Below are 21,114 nucleotides of genomic sequence, written 5' to 3'. Positions count from 1 at the left end.
GACACGAAAAAAGACAAAAAGGAAAAAAAACAAAACAAACAAACAAAAAAAACTTTTTCTTTGATTAGAAATAAATCCATAAATAACAATACACTAATTTTTATATTAATGTTATGAAATATTTTTGTCCAAGTGATGTCTCTCCTGATTTGAGAAGCAGAGATTAAGACCATGGTCTCAAGAAGTAGAGAGTCAGTGTTATCGTGGGCAAGTTATGTAATGCTGTGCCTCAGTTTCTCCACCTCTAACATGGGGATAATAGTAATAGTGGTACCTTAGGAGATAATTTTGAGAGTTTTATAACCTGAGCCTGACAAATAATAAAAGCTCAATAAACAGAATTTGTCTGTATTATCTGAGCTTCTTAAGAATCCTCTAACCATGATTTTTAGAGTACCTGACAGGATCCCTGGGGTCTGGGAGTCTTCACTCAGGAACACTTCTGACAGAATGAATGAAAGATGAAGAAATTGAGCCACAGAGAGGTCACAGGACAGCTGGTTTTTGTCAATGGCAAGACGTGAACCTTGATATCCTGGGTTACCTCTCTTGACCTTGGGCTGCCTCTTTCTTAGTCCGATACAACACACAGGTGGTGAAGAGCAGCAATTTTCAACCTGGGGAATTGGGGGAGAGGTAACAAAACCATTTAGTGGTTCATGAGCAGCAAATAAAAGCAATGAAATCTACTAAAATAGGAGAAGCAGAGGGCATCACCAGATAAAGATACGTTTCTTATGGGGCTCACAGTCAAAGAAAGTTTGAAAAACATTGGTTTAGAGCTGGGGCATCTGTGTCAAGCAAACTCAAGTCTGAGTCCTGATTCCTGAAGTTACTGGAGGCGTCTGGCCCTGAGTAAGTGAGGTGGATGGCAGTGCAGGTGAAGATGATGAAGACACTGTTGATGGTAGTGACGATGGGGACAGACAGTTACCATGTACTGAGTGCTTAGGGTGTATCAGACACTCTTCTAAGTATTGTCTCATCTAATCCTCACTATGACTGAATAAGATGGGTACTGTCATTAGTTCCATTTTGCAGAAGAGAAAACTGAGGCACAGAGAAGGTGAGTGATTTTCCCAAGGTCATAAAGATCTGGTGCCAGAGTCCCTTTCTTAACTGCAGTGCTATCCTGCCTCACAAGCAGGTGTTCAAGAAGGATAACCTGTTTTCATTATTATCTAAGAAAAGGGTGAGACTAGACTAAGCATCAGTGACCCTGGCCTTGGACCCCCCAGTTCCCCATGCTGATTGTTCTGTGCTACTGGGAGCTGGGGGTGGGGTGGCAGGGAGGCACAGAGAGGCCTACCTAATCTCTAACTTGCCTGGGGAATGTGAAAGGGGAAGGTCCCAAATGGCTTTAGGCAGGCACCAGAAAGAGGAAAAATGAAAACCATGTTAAAGATAAATCGAGCCGTTCTTAAAAGTTAGAAAGTAGACTTAATTAGGACCAGCTCTCCCCATCCAAAACCACAAAAGTTAAAATGGGAAAATATTTCCAGAAATGCCCATTATGTGTTGTTAGAAAATATCTAGAGTAAAATATATGTTTTATTTTATACATGCCTCGAGCTAAAAATTATGCTTTTACTCTGTCTCACAGAAGATGGGAATGCAAACCCAAATCTAGACAGCCCCGAATCAAATTTAGGTTGCTTGCAAGCCTTGCAGTTTTCTATCAGCCAGATCTTACTCAAGCTCCTCAAAGGAGAAAAGAGGAAAGGATAAAAAACCAAGGCAGGGGGCTGGGAAAGAGCCTTTCCTGACAGGCTGTGGCATGTCAACATTTGCTCCTATTCCATTAAATGGCCTTCCCTGTCGTCTCCCGGTGGTGCCCACGACGGCACGTCTTTCATCACCACGTCTGCTGTCCTCCTCTGAACTCATGGAAGGGCCACACGTAATTAGACGAGGTCAGCCAGGGGTGGGGGAGGAGAGCCAGGCTCACTGTTCCTAGAAAAGACCTTCAAAAATCAGATACAGGGTCACCCCTGTTCACTGCCCCATCAGTAAGGCCACTAATTGGCCCACATTTCTGAGAGAGCATTTGAAGATGATTCATGCTATGAAAAGCTAATCCTGTCTTCCAATTGCGTTGGCCTTTTTTTTTTTTAACTACTGTGTAGGAAAATGCCTTTAACTTGATTCTGTTTTGAAAAATGATTTCTCCATGACAAATCAGTACCCCTTTAGAAAACGTAACTCATCCCCAGAGACATTCTTGCTTCCTGAGTGTTTTAGTGGATTGCCTGGAGTTTATTTTCTGACTCTCAGGATTCATCAGCATTGGACAGGCTTTTTTTATTGTTGTTGTCCTGAGGTTTATGTGAGCACCCCAAATTAAAGTTGGAAAGTTAGTTAGTTATTGTCATTAGCCCATCTCCCATTGTATGAGAGCAGCCGAACATTTATTCTTCAGAAGGTCTGTTTTTGAAGTCTGAGTGCAGAACGTGGACTTAATTGTAGTGGCACCTGAGATTCAGTGCGAAAACCACCCATCCCTGTCATATCTCTGCTTTGCACAAGGCACCAAAGTGCTCCCAAGATAAAGATGCAAGGTGTCCAGATTTCACAGTAACCCAGGGGAGAACTAACACCCCGGTTTTCTATTGTCATTTCAGTTGAGAAACGCCATGGTGAATCGGAAGACGGGGAAGTTTTCCATGGAGGTGAAAAAGACAGTGGACAAAGGGGTACATTTTTCTCAAACATTCTTGCCGCTTAATTTAAAACAAACCACTGTGAAAAATTAGCTTTGAAAGCTCTATCTGGAATAAATATCTTTCACTGAGATCATTTTTCTCTTGTCTTTACTTATCTCAAACAAGATTCATGTAGTACTGTTAACCTGATCGTAGTGTGTCCATTTATTTTTATTTATTTCTGAAAACTGCACCAAGCAGACTAACCATGTTTTCTTTTCTCTACGACTTTTTTTTTTTTTTTTTCAATCTAGAAACGGGTTTTGGTGATGACAAATGACTACTATTATACAGACATCAAGGGTACTCCTTTCAGGTAGAGCTGACCATAATACATGGACATTCCATCAGACCCATCAGTTGTGTTTGTACAAAACCTGCTGACGCGCTCAGAGCCCATCATCTGGAGATAACCAAACACCCTGCCGAAAGGCTGGAAAGAGTGAGGAAGGGGCTTTTCCCAGGCTGCTTTTGTTTTTGTTTTCCAGAAGGGGGGAGATGCTTCAGGCTCACCTAAGAGAACTCACTCAACTTGTCATGGCTTTGCATCTCATGACCAAGCACATAAGCTTTGGGGGTTCCCACTAAGGGTGGAGACAAGATCAGAGGGTTAGCAGGGTCCTTAAGCATCTAACTTGCTGCCTCGTGAGTTCCATTTTGCCTTTTATTTCCATGACCCAAAGCAATCCTTCAGACCTGGCGGTAGCATTTCCATCCCTACATGTTGTGCTTCTGTTTCAATTTCTCTGAACTGTCCTTATGTACGTGTCTACCTTTGAATCCTGTTGTTTCCCATTGTAACAGTCCTGAAAAATGGCTTTGCCTCATTGCCTGCTTTCAGATGCGTATGTAGCATTCTAAAGTTTCCTGCTACCATTAACTTAGTGTTGTAATACGTTTTATAAAAAATTATCTCAGTGGGGCTGCTTCATGTTCCTGAACTGGTGTCTCACAGAGCTAAGGAAAGAGTTTACTGACTGTAGATTAATCTGAAAGATAATTGCTGTCATTGTTGTCACATACTGCCATGGATCACGAGTGGATTCCATTTGGAACCAGGTGCAATCAGGGAACACATGAGCCACTAAACAGGTTTGCCAAATGAAGAGACCTGTTTTAAAAACATAGTCTCTTACTTTAGGCAAAAACAGAAAGAGCTTAAATCAAGCCAGTGAGAGTGTGAAAAATGTATTAGACTGGGGAGAGGATTGGGCAAAGAAGCCTGCAATGCAGTAATGCAGCCACATTCGGGTGGTGATGGAAGTTTTTGTTTTTGCCCTTGAAAAGGGTTCAGTTTTCCCTAGTCCCAAACTCTAGGTCCTGGAAAGATCTATTTCTGGCTGAATGTAGGGCTGGGGTGTATAAGGTCTTAGGAAAGAGCAGGACACATGGCCCTTGGGGGCATTCAAGAGAAGTGCTTGCTGGAAGGACAAGCAGTTTGCCACATCTCTGGAAAACACACAAGAGCAGCCAGTTGCTGCTGGCATTTCCAATCAGAAGTTACTTTGAAGCAGCTGATTGAACCTAAGAAAAACCAACACCAACTATAATCAGTGGGGTTTTGAAAAAAATTGTTGGAAAAATTGTTTACAGTACATGAAATGGAAAATGAAAAATGTTAGCCCGCAAGTCTATTCCAGTCAATGCCATGGATGTCAAGGTCTGCTTTGTTTTTCTGCACAGTTTAGGTGTGGCGCTGTCCAGAGGCCATGGGAAGTATTTCTTCCGAGGGAATGTGACCATCGAGGAAGGTGAGGTGCTGCCTTGGCCCCTCTTATCCTTTGGTGTGAGAAGAAAGCTCTGGAGCCAGCTACTGGGTTAATTGAAGAACTTGTTTGTCCGTCCAGACCTGTGACCAGCCCCTTGGGCATTTAACTCAAATAATTGTCCACTTGATGTTACCTTTCTTGCCTATGTTGCCTAGGTTCCAATTAGTGGTGGCCTTAGTTATGATGTAACTTATTATTGTATATATGTGCTTTAATCTACAAAGTTGTTGAGGCAACTCTTAGGGCTCATTCGCCAAGTATATTCTCCTCATATGTAAAAATCAGTACCGGGAGAAATACAAATAAATGTATGCACTTAAGCCCAGGGGTAAAAAGGAAAACAAAGATATGGAAGCCTTAGTCTCCTACACAGTGAGCCCCAAATTTCACTTGTGTTTCATGGCAGTCCTGGTCCAAAGGGAAATATGACCATTTAAATCATTCATATTGGTCAGAAGGGGTAAGGAGCCCCTTGAGGTTCCCACATGCTCTTGTCTTCCTAAAGCATAGGGACATATTGAACACTCAGTAAACAGTAGCAGTTGTTACAGCTCTTTAAACTTTAAAATTGCTGTCATATACATACTGTCCTTTTCATCTCCCAACAACCCACTGTGCAGAAAAATTATCTTTCCCAGTATCACAAACTCATAGGGAGGGGTGGGCATGGCCTCTGGAGGGCTTTGCTATCCTAGTGGCCTTGAGCCAGTCACTTACCCAATCTGGGCATTAGGTTTTGCATCACCACAGAGAAGGAGTTGGACCAGACTAGTGCTCTTTCTGGCTGTCCCTAGGGAGGACAGTGAAGGACGGGAAGGTCAGTTACAATCCAAATTTTAGCTGGTTAGAGCTGGGTACAATGATGTGGTGAACTTCCAGAAGGTTGACAACTCTTGGCTTACTCAGATGACCTAGCAGGAAGTAGGGAAGGAGACTGATGTTCCCTGAGATGCCACATTCTGTAGATGGCCTTCTGGTTTCCTGTGGATTTTCCCAGCATTGCTCACAGGTGTTGGTTTTTGTCTCACACATTATTGTGAGACCTTATGGAACAGAAAGGAGGATAGAGCAGCTCACTGTGAACTGGGCAGAACCAGAGTGTGCCTACCACAGAGCTAATAGTGTGGTCTCTCTTCCCAGAGACCTGCAAACTGGGCAGAACCAGAGTGTGCCTACCACAGAGCTAATAGTGTGGTCTCTCTTCCCAGAGAAAGAAGAGAGAAAACAGGCAACTTTGTGACTTTGGCAAGATACCCTGCAGGATGTGTTCTCAGAGACCATGCTTTAAAGCTAGAGTTTTCTGGTTCTATGGGCCATGTGTGATTCTGTGGACATCACTGCGCATGAAACCAGAAAACCCATGTCTAAGCCATCTGAGGTACAGCTGAGGAAACAACTCACAGTCACAACAATAGAAGGAGAGGTTATTAATGGATCGCTTGCCTCTCATGTGTCCTTTCCCTTAGTCGATCCTCAACACATGGGCCTGTCCCTCCCTCCATTTCTCTTTCCTCTCTCAACAATAGAAGGAGAGGTTATTAATGGATCGCTTGCCTCTCATGTGTCCTTTCCCTTAGTCGATCCTCAACACATGGGCCTGTCCCTCCCTCCATTTCTCTTTCCTCTCTGTCTCTCTCTCTCTCTTAACACACACACACACACACACACACACACACACACACACACACAGTTGTTTTGCATTGTCTTTTGGATCATTTTTTGGGCACTATCTTCTTCTTGTATGTTCCACAGCTGTTAGGCTAAATGGCCACATAGAGAGAATTTCAGAGCTAACCGTAACCACCATGCAAGAAATTAGTTTGAATCCTCAGCAAGGGGGAGAGTGCCTGGTTATCCACACAAATGAGGTCAGCTCTTCCTCTCTGTGTTGGTCCTCTGTAAATAAAAGGACTTACAATCCTGCCAACTTTGCTGAGTAATAGAGCCTAGCAAAGCTGCTTTCCCTTGGGCTAACTAGTAGAGAGTCTTGTCATCTCTAAGAGCTGTGGCTTGATGATTATTCTCTTCTGTTCTTGGAGAAGGAAGGAGTTCCTTGGGGATGAAAACCACACTTCTATAGGATCTTTAATAAGGAATGCTTCCCTGCAGAACGCAGGAATTTTCCACATGCATTGCCATTACCAGATATTACAAAGATGGTGAACAGGTAGACTTTGCTCAAAATGTAAGGGGTGCAAATCTACCTTGTAAAATTGTTTCTCTTCTGGATTTCCTTTAATACTTTCATCTGTATCTTTTATACGTATTGTACACAATTGTTCAATAAATTAGAGCTTATGTTATTATTGACAGCAGTATTGAGCATGAATAGATGTATTTTTGTCAGAAGAGCCAAAATCAGAGGTGAGAGAATTAGAGAACAATTAAATTTCCTTTGTGCCGTAAGAACTCAGAGAAGAAGCAATAAAAAAGATCAGGGTCTCATTTATAGGTCCTGTGAAATATAGCCAGAGTGGGCTTTGTGGATGAAGGTGACTGGAGCAGAAACTAGAGAAATAGGTAGAATTGACATCCTTAACCAAAAGTTCTGGTAGGATACAGTCCCACCTCAGGGCCTTTGCACTTGCTACTCCTTCTGCCATGAGCACCATTATCTACATGACTCTCTAATTTGCCTTCTTCAGGTCTTTGCTTAAAAGTCACTTTCTCAGTGAAGCCTTTGCTGGCCACCATAGTTAGAATGGAAATGCTCTCTGTCTCCCAAGGCTTCCCCTCTCTTGGCCTTCCCTGTCTTTGTTATCCTCCTCATATTCTCTCTTCCTTCACAGCCCTCCAACTGATATGCTATGTATTTTAGTTTTATTTAGTTACTTCTCTTTTGCCACTGGAAATTTTGTTGTTGTTGTTCACTGCTATATTCTCAGGGCCTGGGATAGTACCTGCCATATAGCAGCTGCTCAGTGAAAGTATAGAAGGAAGTGAGGGAGAGAGGAGGGAAAAGAGGAAGGGAAATAAGATGCATAGAGGCACGGACAGATGGATTGTCCTAAAGACCAATCACCATCCCACTCAACCATCTTGTGGAGTTTGTGAGCTATGCCTTATTACCTTTATGTAACTCAAAGAGTTGGCATGATGTTCCCAAGGTCATTCAACCAGTAGGTGTTGGCACCTGGATGTAGCCACTTGGGTCATATATGATGATGTCCAATCTAATTTATTCCCCACTTCCTATAAAATCAAGCAGGATTGTGTGATAGGCCTAGTATTTTTGCTATTTATTTTATACATTTTTTTTTTTATCTTTTTTGTGACCGGTAAGGGGATCGCAACCCTTGGCTTGGTGTCACCCGCACCGTGCTCAGCCAGTGAGCGCACCGGCCATTCCTATATAGGATCCGAACCCGCGGCGGGAGCGTTGCTGCGCTCCCAGCACTGCACTCCCCTGAGTGCGCCATGGGGTCAGCCCTTATTTTGTACATTTTTATGTGAGGAGAAAACTGGAGTCCTGAGTGCAGTATGAGATTCTTGGTCTTTTGGGAAACTGACTTCCTAAAACAGGCTCTCAGCATCATGGGAGTTCCTGAGGTCACCACCCAGAAGTGTGTGTGTGCTGATAGCCCATCGAAATCAAGTGACACGAAGACACAAGAAAGTGAGAGTGATTTCGTAGAGTTAGGGTGATACAGAGCATTCTATTAAAACTCCTAGATTCCCTGAAAGCCCCAGCTCCCCTAGCCGCCTTCCTAGATGGATGACTCGTTTTTACTTAGGATCCTGTAACAATTAGCAATTTTTGCTGGTCAAAAACAGTTGAGTATTGACCATTTCATATTGTTCAACCTATAATTTCATCCTCATAACCATCCATCAGTTAGGGACTATTTATTATTCCTGTTTTGCACATGAAGAAACTGACATTTAGAAATCAAAGTAACCTGCTAACATCACACAGGAGTTAAGAGACCTAATCCAATTCCCAGCCTGGACTATTTGGGGCTCCAGAGCCAGTGTTTCTAACCATCTTGTTAAGCTTCTCTCCCAGGACTCACTGGTGTATCCTTTATCTTTAAGGGAATAAGGCTTTCATGGAATATACAGCCAGGGAAGGTAGTGGTGCTGGCTGAGTTCAGTGGAGACGGGGACAGAGTTCTGCCCAGGAAGAGAGCTTGTTTCCTTCGTTCAGAGTTCCTGTTCCCAGGCAGCTCTCTTTGGGGGTGATATCTACCCCTAAATCCCCTCTTCTCTCCAGCCCTGCCCTAGAATATTTGAAGCACACGGGAGGATGGAGAGGCAGCACTCACTCATTAACCCTTCTCCTTGACCTCCAGGCCTGCATGACTTAGAGCACCCTGATGTGTCCTTGGCAGATGAATGGTAAGAATTAAACAATCCTTCATTGGCATTTGTATTTTTTGCCCCCTTTGGTTTCAAGTTTTTTTTGCTCCCTTGCCCAGTTTTTCTGGTTCAAAGGCAAAGGAAGGAGATGCTGTAATTATTTACATGCTCTTGTTTCGGGCCATGTCATGTTCTTAGGTCCTACTGCAACACTGACCTGCACCCTGAGCATCGCCATCTGTCTCAATTAGAAGCTATTAAGCTCTACCTCAAAGGAAAAGAGCCTTTGCTCCAATGTGAGTGTGCCTTCAAAGCATGTTGTGCATGCATGTGGTGATGGTGGGGACTGAACACAAAACCATTTTCACCTCAGTTTTCAAGGGAAGCTTTGCTTTGGCAGAGACTATCAATTGAGTGAAATCCAGCGAAATATCTGCTCCCTGTAGGAATAGGAGAAGGAATGTGGGTTATTGAAAATTGTACAGAAACCATAATTCCACTTTAACCTATTGGATTTGTCCCCCTACCAAACCCCAGCAACTAAATAGGAGATACTACATCTAGAAAGGAACTGTAGATATTTGCTCCTCCAGTTCCCCTATTTTACAAGTGAGAAACTGAGGCTGGAAATAGGACTTGTCTCATCTGAGGCCATAATCTAGGTATCCTGGTTCTCCCAAGAGTGGGATCATCCCCGGGATGTGTTGCCTGTCGTGGCAGTGTATGTTCTACTGCCTCTCCTCCTACCTACCAAGTGGCCTCTGGAGGAGCTCAGTGAGTGAGAAGTGGCCAATGGCTGGTGCAAAAGAGGCAGGAGAGAGCAACAGACCTGGAAGCTCACCACGGGCAGGAGCAGACGCTACTCTACCACAGGCTAGTGCCGGTAGCTAAAGCGTGGGCCAGGGGAGACTCAGCAAAACTGAGCATGGCACCTGCCCCCACCTTGATCAAGGGCCACAGTGATGTGAAAAGAGCTTTGCATGTGTTATCTGATGCAATAACCACAGCAATCCTATGAGAGGTATAGGAGATGATCCAGCTACTAAACAACATCCTCATGGAATATGCTGGATATGCTGTGGTAGGGAAAGGATCAGATGGGCATCATTTGAACCCAATTGTTCATTTTCTTTGACTTTTTAAATGACATATAAAAAACAAAATTTAGAGACAATATGAAAAATGCATTTATAGTCACCATCCAGCTTGATCAAATCTTGATATTTTGCCATGTTTATATCATTCCTTTAAGGAATGAAACATGATAGATAGTGATAAAGCCCCTGTGTGCCACTGCCCAGTTCCATTTCCCTCCCCAAATGACCATCCTAAATTTGTCACCGTGCTCATGCATCGTATGCTGTTATTACATATGTAGCTCTCCATAAACAATGTAACATTATTTTCACTATTTTGTATATTTAACTTGCATGTATAATATTATAATTACTGCATATAATGCTATAATACATATAATACGGACAGTCATGCATCACATAATGATGTTTCAGTCAACAACAGACTGCACATACAGCAGTAGTCCCATAAGATTATAATGGAACTGAAAAATTCCTGTCACTTATTGATGTTGTAGCCATTGTAACGTCGTAGGGTATTTTTTAATAAATTTAGTGCGGCCTAAGTGTACAGCATTTATAAAGTCTACAGCAGTGTGCAGTGATGTCCTAGGCCTTCACATTCAGTCACCACCCACTCAGTGACTCACCCAGAGCAACTTCCAGTCCTGCAAGCTCCGTGCATGGTTAGTGCTCTACGTAGGCATATAATTTTTTTATCTTTTGTACTGTAGTTTTACTGTACCTTTTCTATGTTTAGATAGATTTAGATACACACATATTCACAATTGTGTTACAATTGCCTGAAGTATTCAGTTCAGTAATATGCTGTACAGGTTGGTAGCCTAGGAGCAACAGGCTATACCATGCAGCATAGGTGTAGCAGGCTGTACCACCTTGGTGTGTATAATTATACTCTGATGTTTGCACAATGTTGTAATCACCTAATGATGCATTTCTCAGAACGTACCCTTTTTGTTAAACAGCACATGACTGTACAACACATATATGTGCTATAACTTATGTTTCACTCCTTATTTATTTATTATGAATATTCATGAAATACAAAGCTAATTGTCAACCCCCGTGCCCATAATGTGAGGGCCAGATTCACACTGGGGGCATAACCACTACCAGAAATTACTTTTGTACACTGTGTCCCCATCCAATTGTCACACAACCTTCTTCCCCCTCCCCCTTCTCCCCCACTCCACTTTGTAGTCCTAGGAATGTTCCCTCCCTCTATAAGACAAATGCATTGGGGTGCATACCCATTACTAGAAATTACTTTTGTACCCCATGTTCCCCACCCAATTATCCCCCAACCTCCCTCCCTCTCCTCCATCCCCCTCTATTCCAGTTTGTAGCCCTGGGAATATTCCCTCTCTCTGTTAGACAACAGCAATACTGTGGTCTTTCCTTCCTTCCTTTCTCTCTCAGCTCCCACATACGAGTGAGCACATGCAGTATTTATCCCTCTGTGCTTTGCTTGTTTCACTGAACATAAGTTTCTCCAGGTTCATCCATGTTGTTGCAAATGGGAGTATTTCATTCTTTCTTATGGCAGAGTAGTATTCTATGGTGAATATATACCACAGTTTCCTTATCCAATCATGCATCGATGGATATTTAGGTTGGTTCCATATCTTGACTATTGTAAACAGAGCTGTGATGAACGTGGGAGTGCAGGTATCTTTTCGACATGATAATTCCCATCTTTTTTTATAGAATGCCATGGATTTTGGATAGTAATTGCGTTAAACCTGCATTTCACTAGGTGGTATGAACACTTTATCAAAATTCATTCTTCCAATCCATGAACACAAGATATCCTTCCATTTATTTGTGTCATCTCTAATTCCTTTTTAAAATGATTTATGATTTTCAGTTTACTAGTCTTTTCCCTCTTGGATTGAGTATTTTATCCTTTTTGTTCTTATTGTAAACGGGATTGTCTTTTTACTTCAAAGAGTTTGTTGTTTGTTTAAAATACACTATTAACTTTTGATTATTGATTTTGTACCCTGAAACTTTTTTTTGTACCCTGCAACTATCTGTAGTTGTTTGAGAAACCTCTGTACTGTTTTCCATAGTGGTTGTACTAATTTACAGTTCTACCAACAGAGTTTCACTCATTATATTTTTGAAATTTATTTGTATTAATGGTTTAGCTCTCTAATGCATTTGTTTGAATTACCATAGAGAATTTAATTACATAACTATATCTCAATTTACCCATTGTCTTTTCAATGATGAGTTGTTTCCAGTTTTTGCTTTTCAACAAAGCTTCATTGTCTCTTTTGCCCCCAGCCAAGGAGAAGACTGGCCTGCTGTGTAATACTTAGTTGACTTCCCCTGCAAGTGAATGCAGAGCTCTAGGATCCTTCTCCTAGGTCATGATAGCTCCCCATTCCGTGGCCTCTTTTCACAGAGCCCTATCAAGAGTCTCTTTGGATAGAGACAGATATCCCCCTTTAAAATGAAAAATAAATCTAAATGGGAGGAATCACAAAACGAGAGTCCCCGTAGTCATTAAGTTACGCTATCCCTTTCCTATCTTACAACCCACTGAGATCAGGGCACTGATGAATTGCATGTTTTAGTAGAGGGCAGAGATAAGGATGACAAGAGCCTATTTTCCACGGGGTACTGGCTTCTAGTCTCCAAATCTGGGAGCCAGCATGCTGGTCCGTGGCGTGAACTATGAGATGGGAAGAGAAAGCAGAAAACTGAAGCGTGAGACACCCAAGCCTCTCCATTTACTATCATCTAGTCTACATGTGTTAGGCCCCCCTGTATTACTGGCATACCACGTGTCTGAACTGTTCCATATTTTTGGCTGGTGAAAGGTTAACTCATAAAGCAACACACCACGTGAGGAAGTAGCCTGCAGATGCTACAAAATGAGCCCAGTGAGCACCTCTTGTGCCCCTCTTTGGGGCCTGGCCAAAGCCGTCATCTCATCTGTCCCTCCCAACAGGTGATAAGGAATTGATCCAAGAAGTCCTTTTTGACGCTGTGGTGAGTGCCCCCATTGAGGCATATTGGACCAGCCTGGCCCTCAACAAATCTGAGTAAGTGGTTGCACGTGTCTCCCTTTCATGGCCATTTCCTCACCAACCCTCCAAAATATGGTTATGGTTTAAAAAACTAAACTGTTTTAGGAGCCTGGTGTTAAAGTTCTTTAATTTTCCCCAAAGCTCCAAACCACAAGAGCTAGAGCAGATTAGCAGCTCGGGCTTGGATGGCAAGCTCCTGGGTTTGACATGTAATTTGTTTGAGTTTGAATATTACATGAAATTCGGTATGCGGAGGTAGGGTGACACTTCCGAGAGAGAGGGAGGTGGGAGGCGCATTTTCTTCCTGCCTTGCCACAGCTCCTCCATTTCACAGTCTGGAGGAACTTGGGATCTGGGCCAGGTCAGGCTAGGAGAAGGACAGGGAAGTGAGAGCTCTCTTTCAGTGGGTGTCAGATGTAGCCCTGCGGTTTTAGTTCTGAAGTGGAGGATAGAGGGGGTGGGGGGAGGCATTGGTAGTTGATGTCAAAGACTAGGGCACGAACAGCTTTCGTGGTTTATTATTGTATCATTGATATTATTATTTTTACTGATATTTTAAGTAGGCTATTCAAGATTAAAAATAAGAAGAAAAGTCATTCCTTTTTTTCCGATATCTTCATGTAATACATTGTTCAGTTCTCTCCCCTCTTCTGTTCTTCATTAGCTCCTTCTCCTATCTTCCCTTCTATCCCATCTATCATTCATTCTGTCCTTATTCTCATTCATTCATTCATCAAGTATTGACTGTATGTCCGTTCTGTGCCAGACACTGAGCTAGGTGTTGGCGAAATGAAGGTAACCCAAACAGATGGAGTCCTTGCCATCATGCTACCTGTGATATATATTGTGCTGTATTATTAAGAATCATAGTAACTGTTTTGAGCAAAAAGTAAAGATGCATAAACTGTAACAAGACCTAGAATACAGGGGGATGACAAGAATTAGTTCAAGCATCAGGGCACATTTCAGGAAGATGGAACAGCATGTGCAAAGGCCCTGAGGCAAGAAAGTATTTGACACATTCAAAGAATTTAAAGCAGGTCAACATAGCTGAAATATAGAGGGTAGGCTGGAAGATGTCAGAAGATGAGGCTGCAGAGGGGCTGTCGTTCAGGACCTTGGGAGTCAGGTTAAGGATTTTGGAATTTGTACTTAGAGTATTGGAAAATCATTGAAGGGTTTTAAGAAAGGGACTGACATGATCAGATTTGCATTGTAAAAAAAGATCTCTCTGCTGTTGTGCGGAGAACAGAGTGTAATGGGGTGAGAACAGTAGTACAGGCTCCTGCAGCCTTCCCAGGGCTTTACTGCTCAGACCAGGGCAGAGGGCACAGAGAGAAGAGGTCTCCTTGTGACCTGCTTCAGAAGTAAGGCCTCCAGGACTTGTTGTGTGAGGATAGGGAGGCTGAGTTGCCAGGGATCATTCCCAGACTTACATCATGAGCACTTGAGTGGATGGTGCTGTTGGCTAGGACAGGAGACACTGAAATAGTGCTAGATTTGGGGCTGGGCATGGCCAGAGTCCTTCTATACACTGTAGGCTTAAAATGGCTGTGAGTCTCCCAAGAGGAGATGTCAGGTAAGCAGTTTAATATGAGGCTGGGGATCAAAAGAGAGACTGGCATTTTTGTTATATTTGGGGGTGTCCTTGGATTGTTCACCTACATGGATCTTATTCCCTGGGAGGGTGGGAAAGAATCAAAGCTTTTCCTGTGGTTTCTTTCTCCAGTGGATGTGAAATATTTCTTTAAGGTTTTCACAAAACTCAAATTTGGGGGCAAAGACTGCTTGATTCATTCCTAACACATGCTAAAGATTTCCAAAATGGTACCTGGCTTTGTAGTCCACATCTGTAACTGATTGGATAGACTGGCTTTCCAACTGGGTGTAGGCTCCAAGCAGAAACAAATGTGTAGTATTGGTTTTTATTTACCCCTTAAATACTTAAAGGTAGTATTGACCACTTTGACTACCATCAACGATCAAGTAGCCAAGTGATCTTATATGGAAGGTGACGTGGGTAATGCTTCAGATGCAATCACTACCAGCATCTAGGAGAGAAGCAAACTTAAGAATTACCATTTTCTTCATACTTTTATTGTAGGATAAAAATATGTGTGTGGAAAAAGGCCATTTGCTTTATTTCAAAGGAGAAAAATGTATTGCAAATCTCCTGAAGAACATGCTCAAATGTATAAAATTTGCCTTGGAAACTGAAACAAAATTATCTTTGGTGAATTTTCAAATTATTTTCTCTTGCTGAGGCCATTCTTAGACTTCCCATGCATGGCATCCTACAGGACTCTTTGAAGAAGCCATTTCTTTACTTACCTCTGGAGCTGGTGGTAAGAATAAGGTCTGTACTGTGGCAGAAGTTATAAGTTGGTGCTCCTACAACAGTGTGGGAGTCAGATCCTGTTTCAACTGTGTGGAATTCCACGCTGAGGGATGCTGCAAACTTGGTTCAGTAGCTCAGTTGCTAGTTTTCTCCAATGGCAGGTTCCACTGATGGTCTCAGGACCATTAGTAGACTTGGTAGCATCAACACAAAAAGCGATCCCTAAGGATTTTGTTCCCTTTAAAGTCCTTCCCATTCTCAGCCTGCTCTCTCTGAACTTGCACCCAGAACCTTGAGATAAAAATGGTTGGAAGTGCATTCTTCTTATGCTGCTTTTGTTGGCAGGGAGTTCTTCATTTTTCCTGCAAGTATCACCATGAAAACTTTTGTTAAGGGGTAAGAGTTTGCATTCTGCGCTTGGTGAGTGCGCATGTGAGTGTGTGTGCGTGTGTGCACGCACATGTGTTTCTATAATTTCTTTTAAAGTTCAGGTTTCAAAACTGCTATTTTGCAAAACATTCCATGAGTCTTATAATGCAAAAGCCATTATCTGCTTACTGTCCAGAAGCATCCCCCTGATGTTGCTGTTCTATTTCAGGAATTCTGACAAGGGCGTGGAGGTTGCCTTCCTCGGCACTCGCACAGGCCTCTCAAGAGTCAACCTGTTTGTTGGGGCTGAGCAGCTCACCAACCAGTAAGTAGGAGGGCTCCTCTGCAGAGGCCCAGTGGGCTCCTGAAATGGGAAATTCAAAGGAAAGCTTATTTCATTTCATGATTTCACCATCGGTAGAAACAAAATTCAGGCCACCCTGGGCCTGTTGAAGTTTTTCCTCTCTGTTCTACCATGGGGGCCCCAGCATGTGTGTTCACCTGCCTGATGGCCCTTCCACAACCCTTTGTTCCTCATGCTTCTTGGCTTCTGTCCACCGTCCTGGAGTCTTCTCCCGCTCTGGTGAGTCATTTCAGAACTTGGAAGATGGTGCAGCTGTAGGAGCAGCCAGAGGGAGGAGGTTCATCTCCTGACTAATGGCTTCAGGGTGTTCAGCTGTTCTGCAGCTATGCTGAGCAATTCCTGCCTATAGGAAAATCAGTGCCTCAAGTCTGTTGTTTATTTGTTTGTTTATGTTTTAATAAACCTCTGTGCCTCTGTGCTTAGCCTGAGGAGTTGCAGAGCCCCACACCCAGGGGTCAGCCATCTGTTGGCACTTGGGTTTGACAATGTCTCCTTGCACTTCCAAAGACACCTGGATGGACAGTAGGCAGACAGTTGCTGAGTCCAGGACCCAGATGCTGTTTAAGCCTCTGCTCAGCCTCTGTGACTTCCCTCAATTCATCAAATCAGTGTTTCACCAGAGCTAGTAGATAGCCTGTGTAGTCTTTTCTGAGCCCATTAATATTTCTCAACTTTTGTCTGAGCCGGAGGCATTACTAGGCCAGGGACAAATGGGGCCTGAGATTCAGAAAGTGTAATTATGGCTTGTAAGTGGTGTGTGTGTGTGAGTTCAGAGGTTACCAAAGAACCGTCAGGGTACCTGGGGGGTGAATAACCAAGCCACAGGGTGCCACCACGTAAATAGGGGTTGGCCCATCAGGGGCCCAAGGAGGAGATGCTCCCCTCCTGTCCAGCCCCAGTTTGGCGGCACTGCTCACCAACGTTAGATGAGGCCAACACCAACCACATAACCTTGCAAAACCAAGTCAGGTGAATTGCAGAGCAATCATTTTTACATGTTCTGGGAGACTGGCTTTGAATTCCTGTTCCAGGACTTTTGCGTTCTCAATAGCTCACATTTATCATGTGTAAAGTTGACTATAGTTGCAACTTGACTTTTTAATCAGTCGCAATTATACCCCCCACCCCCCAGCAAGAATTTTCTACAGGGCAGGTTTCTAGGAAGGACTGGAGGTGCTGAGATATCCATTGTCTTTCCTGTTAGGATCTAGAGAGGTGTAGAGAGACAGGAGTAGATTTTCTAATGCTCAAAGAGGAAGGCTGTTGCTGGTACTGAGATTAAAACAAGCAAAAAGAAAAAAAATAACAACAAAACATGACTGCTTGCTAATCTGGTACCTGCGTCATTGTGATGGATTTGAAGGACAGCAGGACTATACTCAGGAACGCTGGGATGTGTGCCTGTCTCATCTCGCTCCTTTCTATATTCTGTTCATCCGAAAAGTGAGGGTAATGATCTCCTTGGGTTATTGAGAGAGTAAAAAAAACTGTGGATGGAAAACTACTTTGGGAAGATAAAAATACCTACAACTTTGAGTTCTATGGCATTACTGTGATCCAACATGTGTACTATGCTGGATGGATAAACTAATTCTGTTTTCAAGAAACTCCTATTATTGATTCATATGGAGGCATATTGACATCTATTGTCTCAGGGTCTTTTACCTTCCTGTCCCCTCTAATCAAATGGTATTCATTGACATCTCCAGTTATTGGATATACTCTTCTAAGCTTTTAGAAGTTCTGATCTTTGTTTTTGACAAAAGCATGAAAGGAAGAACTCAAAGTACTGAGCACAGAACTAGATAATATAAAGTTCCCACACCGGAATTAACTTGTGCCCTCTTCAGTCTCCACCGAAATTCCATCTCCTCTCCCTACCACCTGCATTTGGAAGTAGGTCACTGTAACTGAGCCATCATTTCCTATACTGACAATGTAGTCTGTGCCTTCAGTACGAACTCTGGTATCACCACTCATCCAGCATCTAGTGATGTTAGCCTTTACAGTGTGGTTACTGGTCTCCTCTGCAGCCCTGAATTTAAAAGATGACCACTTCACAACTTGCATTTGAACCACAGAGAACAAAAGAAGCTCTTGGGCTTTGAGAACCCCCATGTTTGTTTGAGACTGTGAACCACAGAGAACAAAAGAAGCTCTTTTCAGTTTACACAGCCCTTTCACGTATGATGCTAGGTAATTCTGACAGCATCCTGATAAGTGCAGCATCGTTATTATTCCCATTTTATAGATGATTAAATGGGGCTTGAAGACTCAGTTAATTGCCCAAGGTCACCCAGCTCTGCCTCACACTACACCAAGGTAGCTCCTAGTATCCAGAAGTAGGTTTCATCTCACTCAGGAGGATTTTTTTTCTGGGATTCTGTAGAATCAGGTCTCTCCTTCCTGCTTCCTCCTGAATCACTGTTTAGTAGTTGGCAGGGGCTTCCAGGGCTTCCCAGCAACCCACCCCTTTCACATTAACATCAGAGCCAATGGGTATTAGTGCTGCAGGCTCCTGCTTGCTGCCCCGGTGCCAGCGCTGTCCTGGGCAGCAGGACATCAGACACTTAGTTGGCAGGGGCTTCCAGGGCTTCCCAGCAACCCACCCCTTTCACATTAACATCAGAGCCGATGGGTATTAGTGCTGCAGGCTCCTGCTTGCTGCCCCGGTGCCAGCGCTGTCCTGGGCAGCAGGACATCAGACACCCAGACGTGCAGCAGTCCAGACCCATCGCCTACTGTCCCCAAAGGCTGAATGTCGCTATAAGTCTAAGTGAGGTCTCCCTTCCTGAAAGATATCTGCAGTGTGGACTAGCCAGCCAATCATTTCCTCTCCTAAGTTGCACCTTATCAGCCAAGAGGAAGCACTTGGGTGCTGGAGAGTAAAAGTGACTCTCTAGAATGGGTCAAATCAACATACACTCACTGGGACTTTCATATGTTTAAGGCTCCGTGGAGGGTGCACAAATATGAACAAAGCTCCTGTCCTCGGAGACTGTGGGAGGCTGGGGGAGGGGACATGACAGTTATGCAGATGAGGCCAAGAAAATGCAGGCTGCCTGAGAGTGACGGAGGCTGTGGGGACCCAGGGAGGGCAAGAGCTGGCACGTGCCTCTGTGGATTCTCAAGACAGGTGACATTGGAGGTGCACTTTGTAGTGTATTGTACATTTCAAAATTGGCCCAAAATAAAGATTTTCAACATTCTCATCATACAAAAAATAAGTTGGCAAGGTGATGGATATGTTAATTAGCTTGACTGAATCTTTTACTAAAAAGTATACATAGATCATCACATTGTACCCCACAAATTGTACACAATTATTATTTGTCAATTAAAAATAAATTCATAAAGAAAGAAAGTGAGTGTGATTTACAGAGGAAGAAATGGGGAGGAGAATGCATGTAGCCCTCTGGATACACGGCAGGACCACAGGCAGAGGCCCAGGGCCTGGGGAGTTGGGGATTCAGAGAGGAGACCATGAGCAGTCCTGTTTGTCTGGAGAGGGGAGAGGGGAGGGAAGAAGGCCACAAAGATCCCAAGACGGCCTAATTTCACCCACTTAACACTGTTTCTGAGAGTGATTTCCCTCCTTCCCACTTGTTCTAATTAGTTCACTAGGTATACTAGGAAAACCATTTTACCCACCCCAGCCCTGAGTGCCAGAGCTCCACGAGCTATTTTTGAGTAGTCTGGTGTGCACAGTGTTGACTCAGGTCCCATCTGTACTGAGAAAGGCAGGCTGGAGTTCTAAAAGCCAGCACAGGTTTTGCCTGACAACGGCTGCTGGGATGCCCTGTGCCCGCCTTCACCTTGCTGAATGGTGAGATGCCCTTCTTTTTCTCTTCCATTTCAAGGGACTTCCTGAAAGCTGGAGACAAGGAGAACATTTTTAATGCAGACCATTTCCCTCTCTGGTACCGACGAGCCGCTGAGCAGATTCCAGGGAGCTTCGTCTACTCCATCCCGTTCAGCACAGGTGGGTGCCCCGTGTCAGAGGCAGAGCCTGAGCATTGTGTGCAGAGAAGGGGGGAGCTGCCTGGATGCTAAGCAGAACCAAGGTCCACCTTCAGAGACAATGCTGAATGCTGGCCAGCCCTGAGCTAGTGACCTGTTCCTTGAGTGTAATGGCCCCAGGTAAAATGAAGGCTTAACCAAATTGTGCAAAGAGCATTTCAGGAAAGCAGGCTGGTATTTTGCACCCTGTGGAATTTGAATACAAACTTCTCAGCTGATTTATTAAAATGTTGTCATGGCCCCATTTAGAGTTCAGGCATCCTTTGCCAGAAACTTCAGCAAGTCACGTCACTTCAGAGGTCCACAATTCCCAGTGTCAACCAAATTGATTTAAATTGACATATAGGAGTAAGGACTGGCTTTGTATAGCCTGTGCTCTCCCAACAGAGGACTGTAGTGACCAATGACAGGCATGTAGCTGATGATTTTTCTAGTCCGAAGATTTTATATTACAAAAAAATTAATTTCACCTCTCTCTAAAAAGAACTGAGCGCTATATTATTTCAATCAGGTTTAGAAGCAAGACAAACTATAAACACTTTTCAATTGTCCTTTAAAAATTCCAGAGTTGAATGAGACAGTGCGATAAACTTGGATTGCTCTGGAAAGTTCAATCTATAGTTATATTTTACATTAGGCCCCTTTGTATTACTCTCTTACAAACGTTCCTAACTCATCCGTAAGGGAAGCTCTCCAGTGCTTAGTGTTAAATCCCCTTCCCTAAGTCTTGGTGCTTTCTCGTTTCCAGGAATGAAATCATTTTCAGAAAGAGTGCTTTTGAAATTTGTGGAAGACATGTTGATAAAAATTGTCCAATAATTAGTTGAATGGACTCATTAGGAAAACTGTCCCTCATTAATGGAGATATTCAAGGAAATTCTGAATGTTATTGATGAGATTCTCTTGCTGGGTGGGATTTCAGACAAGATCGTCTCCAGGGTTCCCTTCATGTCTAGGATTCTTTGAGTCTGTGCTCCTCTGCTGCTAGGCCTCTGTGTGTGCATGCCCACCTGTGTGTGTGCATGCCCACCTGTGTGTGTGCATGCCCACCTGTGTTTGTGCATGCCCACCTGTGTGTGTGCTCTCTCAAATACAAATTTCCAGGTGTCTGAAGCTTT

The 21,114-nt window shown here is 43.5% G+C and overlaps 1 protein-coding gene across 1 annotated transcript in view; it reads left to right on the top strand.

The window, feature by feature from the left end:
* LOC103603645 (voltage-dependent calcium channel subunit alpha-2/delta-3-like) overlaps positions 1-21,114 on the top strand; it is a gene marked incomplete at its 3' end in the record, with an annotated part of 146,050 nt that overhangs the window by 7,321 nt on the left and 117,615 nt on the right. Inside the window, exons 3-10 of the mRNA XM_008588210.1 lie at positions 2,622-2,693; positions 2,957-3,018; positions 4,386-4,453; positions 8,764-8,809; positions 8,969-9,066; positions 12,827-12,920; positions 15,842-15,937; positions 19,837-19,958. Coding sequence (XP_008586432.1) covers positions 2,622-2,693; positions 2,957-3,018; positions 4,386-4,453; positions 8,764-8,809; positions 8,969-9,066; positions 12,827-12,920; positions 15,842-15,937; positions 19,837-19,958 — 658 coding nt within the window. The remainder of the gene's footprint in view (positions 1-2,621; positions 2,694-2,956; positions 3,019-4,385; positions 4,454-8,763; positions 8,810-8,968; positions 9,067-12,826; positions 12,921-15,841; positions 15,938-19,836; positions 19,959-21,114) is intronic.

The sequence above is a fragment of the Galeopterus variegatus genome, unplaced genomic scaffold (genome assembly GCF_000696425.1).
Source record: "Galeopterus variegatus unplaced genomic scaffold, G_variegatus-3.0.2 Scaffold4715, whole genome shotgun sequence".
NCBI lineage: Eukaryota > Metazoa > Chordata > Mammalia > Dermoptera > Cynocephalidae > Galeopterus > Galeopterus variegatus.
The sequence above is the reverse complement of the archived record's forward strand: the minus strand, read 5'-3'. Positions and strand labels throughout refer to the sequence as shown.